The sequence below is a fragment of the Anoplopoma fimbria genome, chromosome 17 (genome assembly GCF_027596085.1).
Source record: "Anoplopoma fimbria isolate UVic2021 breed Golden Eagle Sablefish chromosome 17, Afim_UVic_2022, whole genome shotgun sequence".
NCBI lineage: Eukaryota > Metazoa > Chordata > Actinopteri > Perciformes > Anoplopomatidae > Anoplopoma > Anoplopoma fimbria.
In genome coordinates, this window is record NC_072465.1 from 9210207 (window position 1) to 9219552 (window position 9346).

General features: G+C 45.4%; 1 protein-coding gene across 2 annotated transcripts in view; it reads right to left on the reverse strand.

Moving 5' to 3' along the window:
• Window positions 1-200: 200 nt before the first annotated feature.
• etnk2 (ethanolamine kinase 2) overlaps window positions 201-9346 on the reverse strand; it is a 14653-nt gene continuing 5507 nt past the window's right edge. The window contains exons 1-9 of one of the 2 annotated variants that reach the window (XM_054617233.1): window positions 9221-9287; window positions 7935-8072; window positions 7721-7842; window positions 7119-7259; window positions 3997-4139; window positions 3707-3790; window positions 3445-3605; window positions 3268-3341; window positions 201-1527 (exon numbers count right to left, since the gene is read on the reverse strand). In XM_054617233.1, the coding sequence (XP_054473208.1) occupies window positions 1455-1527; window positions 3268-3341; window positions 3445-3605; window positions 3707-3790; window positions 3997-4139; window positions 7119-7259; window positions 7721-7842; window positions 7935-8072; window positions 9221-9256 (972 nt within the window). In that variant the 5' untranslated portion in view covers window positions 9257-9287 and the 3' untranslated portion in view covers window positions 201-1454. Of the gene's footprint in view, window positions 1528-3267; window positions 3342-3444; window positions 3606-3706; window positions 3791-3996; window positions 4140-7118; window positions 7260-7720; window positions 7843-7934; window positions 8073-9220; window positions 9288-9346 lie in introns of those variants that run through there. The other variant, XM_054617232.1, reaches the window with a different exon arrangement.

The following is a 9346-nucleotide window of genomic DNA, read 5'->3' on the forward strand; positions in this document are numbered from 1 at the left end:
ATTATGGAACATAAATTGTCTCCAAATCTGGGATGTAAATGGAATACAGTGTGTGGGGCCTGATAGCAGGCTCTGGTGTATAAGATGGCCTGAGGAACACCGTTATGGGAGGAGATCTGAGGGAGTAAAGCGCAGAGGGAGCACACGCAGGAGGGCATGAGAGGGGAGGAAGGGCTGCAGTGGGGGGAGGGGGGGGGAGGTGACGGAGGTTGTGATTTTCCAAGAGGTCTGGAACGTCTAAATGGAAAGTTAAACGAAGCGATGCGCTGCAACCATAAAAGTCAAGTAGGTGGAAAACGCACACGGAGGTCAGAGTGACAGAGTAACACAGGCTCCCCTCATTTTTTTTTTACCCAGCATCCACCTGCTTCCTGTCACTTCCAGATTCAACACGAAGCCACGCTCACTAAAGCAAACCGAAGAGCTGTTTCACCTGAGATGTTAAACAATCCGTCTCCACACCAATAAATAAAGTCACATTTAGCTACTCTCTAGCACCGATTGCTGTAACACAACAGTTACGCAACCTACAGCGAGTCCTTGAAAAGCTTCTCCTTTTGCCGTTCCGCACACCCGCCGCCTGGTAGTTTCCTTCCTAGGGGAAAAGTCCACTAGTACACAAAAAAAGTTTGTTTCACATTTCAATTAGCAGCAGCAGCAGTTTGCTTGGAGTTAATACAAGATGATCTGACAAAAAACAAAGAAAAGAATCAAGAGGAAAGACGACGGAGTACTGCCCCCCCAGTTTTTGATGCACAGGTGATTTCTGGGTGCAGTGCAGAAAAACTGCAGCTACAAGCACTTAGCATCAAAGACAGGGCAAAAAAAAAAAGGAAAAAAAAAAGTGTTAAACTATCTGCAGACAGAAGGAGGAATGCTCTCATCACACACACACCACATACAAAAATGTGAGGGAATCCCAAGTGAAATGTCTGCGTAGTCAGTTTCTAACCATAATGAGGCCGTGGCTTTGAGCCATAGATACAGTGCAGAATCAGCTATCAGTTAGTTTCAGCATCAAACTCCTCTTTTAGCGTCTTGTCCCTCTTTTGACCTTCATTACGGACGTTGTGGAACATTTTGGGCGCCAGAGTATCGGGACAAGACGCGAGTCTCTACCCTAAACTCAAGACGGCAGTGCTCACTACGCCTTGTTCAGTCGTCCCAAAGAGGGAATGCAAGACGCCTGGGTTTTTTGAGGGGTAAATTAAGATTAACATACGCAGGTGCACACTCACACACGGAACCCAATGGGAGTTTTTTATCATTCTCAAGCTAGAGCTTGGGACAGCGAGGAGCTAAGTTGGAGCATTGAAGGAGTGACCGCTGCTGGTTGCAGAAAAAAACAGGATGCCGTAGACCGAGCAGCAGCCCGTCAACAGCTGGTCCACGCCGAGAAGAGTGCACGGCGTAAAAAGGCCCGTTACACCCTCCCGTCTTCTCTCCCTCTCCTCTCATTCTGGGATCTGCAGGGCCATGAGCGCAGGTTTGGTCTCGAAGTACTGGTTGAAACGCAGCACGGCGTACCTGAGAGACAGAAGAGCAAAGAGTTGCTGATGGCACAGAAAGAGGAAATCCAGCCTCAAGTATGAATTCACCTCACTCTGTGTGTGAGGGAATTGTAAACTAGAAGGATGTGCATGTTTTTCCGTATTCAAAAAGTGGACAAAATGTGTCAAATGTATAGCTGACACATGTTGATACAAAACATGTTCTTCCTATAGATAAAGTTGATTTATTTTTCTCTTGATTACATTCAACAGTTGGGAAGACCCATTGAGCCCCCCCCTCTAGCTGCTGAACTGAAGTGAAATCATATCCACACCTGTATTGCCCGCCCACGCACACGTTGCACCAATCAAATTACAGTACTGACATTGTAAGAAATTCCCGCTTCCAGGAGAACACTTATGTAGAGGGCGATGTCCTGGCAGTAAAATAAATGAACTTTTATTCGACCAATGTGGTCATATAAAAGTATTTTGTGATATACTTTTCATATGAGCAGAATGACCCAACACAAACTGCAGCACATTTACAAAACAGCCAACTCTGGACGGGTAAACAACAATAACTATATAATCCATAGTCATAGTTTCATTACAAAGACCTACGTGTGTACAGCGTTCTGGACGACAATAAGTTTGACTGGTACTGGCTTCGCCGCAGAGAGGCTGTTCTCCACTGCTGGACACTTAACGATAGTAACAGCACACAGTGATTTTGGCTGAACGGAATAGTTCAAAGCTTCATCAAAAATGGGTGCATCTTTCCAGTATCCCGCGGGTTTCGGGTAAGCTTACTGAAAACTTCACAGGTTCGGGTGGGCGGGTCAAAATATGACAAAGCAGCGTTATTAATAACTTTCAGTAACAAATCTCAAACAAAAACATACACACACAGCAAGCACTACTGTGCTGAGTCATGATAATTGTGCTGCTATAATGCATAAGGTTTGCAAGTCAGGTTTGGGTGTTGATTGATGCATATTATTGCTGGTTGGATCTCATAACGACCTGGGTGGAAAGCAGTTATTAAAAAAACCCCGACCCCCTTCACTACTGTGTAGGATTGTTTCCTTCACCGATTCCAACAAGTCCAGAGCGATGCAAGGTCCAAAAGTCAAAATCAATTGAAAAGTATGGATGTAATCAATTCAAAAATGAATTTATCTAGCGAAATATTCTGCTTCAATCTATATTTATTGGTGTTTAGCCTTTCAAAAACAACATATTCACTGCGGTGAAAACATCATTTTTTTTTTCAATTTTTATTACGGGAATGAGCTTCATTTGAAAACCTCAATAGAAGATTCCAATAAGAAACGTTCGGAACAGCCTTTACAGTGTTATTGGTCAGTAAATGACTATGATTTGATTATTGTTACACAGTGAAAAGACTGTAAGATGCTTCCAAATTAATGCAGTTAACCATTAAAACATTTTTTTGAGAGTCTTACATGCCAAGTTAGAGCGATAGTCACTCTAACACTACCTCTGTGTGAACCACTAGGGGAGGCATACTTGTTATTGTGTGAGTTACAAGCTTGTGGGCAGAAAGTGTTGAGTGGTACGGAGGCTCACAAAAGAAATGAGAGACTTTGGCTTTTGGTTTCATTCTTTCATAATGCTTCGTTTAACCCACACGGGCAGATTTCTTTCAAATGCACAGTCAGACCTATCACTTACGTAATAGCCTACTGGGGGGGGGGGGGGGGGGGGTATTACGTAAGTTATCTAAATCGTCCACACACACACGGCAACTTACCCTAGGAAGTCAAAGTCAATGGTGGAGTATTTGGCCTGGATGAGCGCCCAGAAGCCCCAAAAGAAGTGAGAAGCCTTGAGAGAGCAGAATCAGAGATCAGGTGGAGTAAAGTAACGTGAGACACTGACAGTGTGTGTAAGAGATGGTGTGTGTTGTTGCCGACATATTCCTCCTCACCAGAGCGAACTTGTTGACCTGCACGTAGAGCGTCTCCAGCTCTCGAGGGCTGACCTCCTCCGTTTTCTTGGTGAAGAGTTTGTACGCCTGCAGGTACACTTTGAGCCAGTCCATCTGCATCTCCCGACTGGGGTACAACCCGTAGTCCAGCTCCGCCATCCCTGACCACGCACAAGGACACGGACAGTTGTATACAATAAGTCACTTTTTGTGGATAGGACATTAACTCTTAACACACAAATCACTGTGACGTTCGACATACCTGCGAATTCATTGAAGTGGTTGCCGATGTCGAAGGCCTGGTAGTTGTAGCTGGAGTATTCGTAGTCGATGAAGCGAACGTGACCTGAGAGACGACAAGAGGACACTGACGATGTAAAGAGTGTAACCGTGTGCTGGCTCACAACCTGACCGGCACCATTTAGGTAAAAGGTAACCAGGAAAGCGCCATGAAATAATGTTTGCAATAAAAGCGGTTTGCTCTGGGTCCCCTCGTCCCCAAAGCAAACGTCTCGTCCCATAGAGAAAGAAAAAAAACACTGAGGTGCCTACCCTCTTTGTTGTTATGGATGATGTTCTTGCAGAGCAGGTCATTGTGGCAGAGCACCACGGGGGAGCCCAGGGTGGAGAGATGCTCCTTCATCCACACCATCTCCTGCTCCAGCACCGCCTTGCTGGGAACTTCCTGCTGAATTCTGGACAGGGAGGGCAGAGACGGGGAGAGAAGTCAGCTTCAATGCTATGCAAACACATACACTCACACACGTTTTTTCCACAGTTTTCTCCACTTGGACTGTTGTGAAAAATATGCAAACACAGTGTGTCGGCAAACTCAACGCTGGCTAAACGAGCATGTTTAGCAGCCAGGACAGCTTATGTGATAAGTCTGTAGTGTCACCGACACTACACACAGCTTTTCCTTGTTTTTGGGATCATCATCTCAAAGTGGGGACATGTGAAGAGAGAACAACAGGTACAAACAGCACACAGGCTCAGTGGGGCTCTGGGGCCCTGGGGAGCACGGTTACAGAGAAACAAGCTCTCGGTGGACACCTGTGGTACTGCGGAGTCACTATGGCAACACTGCTATGTCTCCTGGAGTTTCCAGCTCTGGCAGGCCTAGTAAACATTCACACATCTGACCTGTCTTCGGCCCCGGTCATGTGATGAAAGTGGCCTAATTGGCTAGTGGAGAAAGGGTTAAGAAGCCCAGTTAGTGTGTCAGCCGGCAAGACTGCCGTGCTGAGCAGAGACCCCTGTGCTCACTGTAATGGGCTTATGGGGCTTAATCCACAGTCGGCATGAAAGGCTGGGAGGGAGGCTGTGGAAAAAATCTCTCTCTCTCTCTCTCTCTCTTGTGTTCTCTCTGCTATTCTGCCTTGGGCACTAGTTGGAGAGCGGCATGGACCACGCAAACCCAACAAGCTGCTTCTGTCGGGGAGAAGGGTGGAAAAGAAAACAGAGAAAGAAGGAGATAAAAGAAGAAAAGAAAAGAAAGGGAGAACAACAGAAGGCATTTGCATTGCCAATCCTTTCCTTTAAAGGGTCGAGAGAGAGAGAGAGAGAGAGAGAGAGAGAGAGAGAGAGAGAGAGAGAGAGAGAGAGAGAGAGAGAGAGAGAGAGAGTTCTACCTGAGTCTAACTGTTCAATCCCTGCCTGCTGTGTGGAAAAGAGATCACAAGGAGGAGGTCATCTCTGCTAATATGATGATGTGATACGGAAGTATCACACTGGAACATTACGCAGATTTCTGCCAGTTCTTTGAAAAGTGCAACAAGTGTCTGCCGTCCAGGACCGGGACGCTCTGGCTGTCTGCGTAACCAAGGAGGAGAGCGAAGTGACCCGATACGCCGAGCTGAGCAAACATCTGCTGGCCCACTGCATGCCTCAGACTCCCTAATCCAGTCGGCTATTATTGTTACAGTTATATAAGCCACATGCTGGACTTAACCTAATAGCCATCAGAACGAAGATATCAGCTGGGACTGGGCAGCTGATATCTTATGAAACGCTGGTCAGGTTATGAAACGCTCTACCTTCGTCGGCTCTGAGGGGTCCGGGGCCAAGTTGAAAAACCGAGCCATCTTCAGCCTGAACTCTCGGATACTGCTTAACCCTTCTTCTTTACCAGAGATGAAAACTCTATCAAATATTCTAAAAAAATGCATTCTTCAGTTCCAAATGCACAGGCCTTATACTGTATGCGTGTCAGCCAAGCAGTCAAAAGATGTTTGGATAAGTTATGACACATTTGGTTATCGATATATGAACTAACCTATATTGGAACAGAACGTTTTGGCCATATCGCACTGCTCTATTTAAAGTCTGTCTGGTCAGAAGCAGTCTGATTTATAAATCACATCATCGATCATATGTTATGCTTGGCCATGACTACATAATCAGTATAGGTAGTAATCTCATTAACCTGGATTTACGATTGACGGTTTATCGGAATGACTTTTGACTACTTGTTAACAGGAAGTGTTTATGACAAGAGATCAAAAGAAAATATGGAAATGATAATGGAGGTTTAACTGGCTGTGTTTCTGCTCAGTCACAGTCGACTGTGTGGCAGCCACGTTAACAACACAACTCTCTGTTGTCTTTAACTTTCTCTGTGGTTGTGCAGTTTACAATACAGCCAATGATACCACACTCCTAGAGTAAAAGGTGCTTATTAGAACCATACAGGGTTCTTCTGCTTGTCCTTATAGGAGAACCCTTTTTGATTTAGAAAAGATTGAGTCATTTTTCTGTTGTTCCGGTGTGTCACTTCATTCTCAACTAGAGCAACGTGGACAACCTAGTGTGGACTCATTTTTAACACAATTTATTTTTTGACATATTTGACGGTGGAGCAGAGAAGTAGTCTTATTTTTGCTAGTTTTAATCTGAGTGTTTGAATGTTTTTTACCAATCAAAAATGCGCCTGAAAGTTCTGCGTGTGAACAAGTTTAAATAGAAAGAAGCAGCAGTGTTGCATAACTCTGTATTTCTACCTTTCGGGGAGGAGAATAACAATTCATGTTTAGATGGATATGTTAAGCAAAGTGCACCCAGACAAACTTATTATTATCAGCTTAGTTGTTTAAGAGAGTGAGAAAGACAGAATCAGATGGGTATTGGCAGATACTCAAAGTTGTGGTACCGGACATGAAAAAGTGATATCGAGCCATTTCTACATCTGCTCATCAGCACTACACACAATGCACTGCTCATAGGAATGTTTATAGTTTTGCAGGTATTTGGAAATGCTAATGGGGCCAAATGAAAAGTCAGTAGGATTCATCATCTGGGGACCATAATGTCTGTATAAAATGTCTAATACCTAGTGTGGTTAAAAAGGTGCTCTTCGCAAACAGTACAGGTGGTTATGAAGATTCTGGTCTGTTCTGGAAAAAGCAGGACACCTTCTTGTATTAACCTCTTGAGTGTCCTCTCACTTCCTGACTCGTATTTAAATCATGAGTTAGATCAACTACCTCTGGTACCTCTAAAATTAAACTGGGTAACGTCACTGACTCCTATCAGAGGACGTCAGGCTCTGGGCCAACTGACTCAGGTCACATCACTTATATTAGAGGCAAAACAGGCAGCGCTTCAGGATCAATTTGCATCATATCAGTGTGTGTGTCTGTCTGTGTGTGTGTGTGTGTGTGAGAGCCGGATCTCACCTAGCGTTGGACGCTTGGTCGGTGAACTCGGTGGCCACAAGGGAGAAGTATTTTCTCATCTTGATCCAGAGGTTGGGTTTGGGGACGCAGCCGTTGTGCGCGTGGATGGCGTGGATACGAGCCATCTCTCTGGCTATCATTCTGAGAGGAGACAAAAAGAACCATCCTGCATTACACTCCAATTATAAAGAAGTTCCTGGAAAGAGTCAACTGATTACATCGTGTAACACACGGAGCACATGTTGATATTAGAGTGTTTAAAAGCCAACACCCAGGACAATGTGTGTTACCACATTAAGTGGCAGTATTGATCGCTATGGACACATTACCATAATTGCTGTAGTAATGAACAATGTAATGTGACATGGGAGACTCTCCTGCTTCCAAACATTTCTTTGTTTTTGCGATATTTGCATGAGACTTGCATGTGTTTGCCTCATTTACCTCTTTCCTGTGCGATGTCGAGGCCTTTCTGCATTGTAAAGTAGTTTGTGTGTATATGTGGAATTTAGTAAACCGAGAGGACTCTGAGCACAATAGCACAATGCTACCATCTCTTAGCTAAGCCTAAGAGTAGTCCCCTGACTCTACCGTGTCCCCACCTGAGCAAGGAAGGATCCCTGACGTCTTGCGTCCCGAGAGCGTCCCCCTGCATGAACTCATAGCAGATGCCGTTCAGAAAGGTGCAGTAGAGGCGAGGGGCACAGCCATTAGCATGTAGCACCTAGAGGAGACACACAAAAGAAACAATTAGATGGGAGAAACTATTCCGGGGCATTTTAACTCACAGGAAGAGAGCGCGACCCTCTGTGCTACCTGAAAGCTCTTGAGCTCGTTGTCTCGGTCCACAATCAGCTCTGTCTTGTGCCCGTATACTCGGACCAGGACCACGTCCTCTGGACTGTCCTCTACGTAGCAGCCCACAAGCTTGTTGGTGGTTCCGTCGGTGAAAAGCTGCAAGAGGAAGAAAAACATTAGAAGAATACCCCCGACCTCTGACTGAACAGCACCTCTGTGGCTCCCAAAAAACATTTTAAATGTATTATCTTGAGGTATCGGTTTTCTTCAGCTCAGGACCAACGGCGCACACACCACGCAGCTCTGACCTACATGAGATAAATGTTCTCACGCAGCAGCATTCTTAGCTGAATCACCGTCACGTGTGCCTTCGGACCACAGATTACTGCGACAATGCCAAGCAGTTTTTTTATCTTTCGGATTTTATTAATGTAATTAAAAATAAACATTTTATTTAACACATTAAGTCATTTAAAAACTAATATTATACATTAAGTATAAACTATATATTGATGTCCTATCAATGTCCTAATGATGCAGTTGCGTTACAATAGATGAATGTATTGTATTGGCTTATTACTGTCTTTTTTCCAGAATGCATCGTAAGTGATTTTTTTTCGCCCAACAACACCACACTCAAAAAAACAGAGAATACAATTTTGCATTACATGTTAACAGCCTAATAACTGTTTGGAACAGCAATGAAGACCTTGAAAATGCACAACAGGACAAGATCCTACAGTTGCAGACTTTGACAAGCATTCCGAAGTTCCCCCTCCTCCTGAACGCGGCACAGTTTGCGTAACGGATGTGGACGGGTCTGGACGGGTCTGGACGTCTAACCACACCTTCCCCAGCTGACCGCAGACAGAACCGCTCGACTCATCTGCAGGGCGGTGTCAACAAGTCCGACGCCTCTTTCGAAAATGAAGAGCAAGCAAAAAAGCCGTCTGTGCCTAAAGCTAGGCCATTAAATATCCGAGTGACAACGTCACTCCAGTGGAAACCAGCAGGGCCGCCAGTCGACCCCACTGCATCGAGCACAATGACAACATACATGCTGCCGGCATCTCTCCCCCCCCACCCCCACGGCCCAGACGCTCACTCGCACATATCTGGCATTCCACACGTGGCTGACCACAAATATGGGCGTGCAGGCATCCCTGTTATGACCGCACCTTTGCCAACCACATGACATGATCCCTTCTCCCCGCCACACAATGCGCCGCTAAGGCCGGCGATCAATACGTCGACTGACAGCGGTAAGCTTGAACCCAGACAGAGGTAAACATTCAGCCACATACCGCCTGACGCTTTATTTTTTGTTTTCTTCTTCCCATGGGTGAGTATGCGCTCCGATGACAGAGGCCTTTTGAGGCGGATGTGACTCATCTGGTCTTCAGCATGAGGAAGCCGTAAGAGGAGACTGT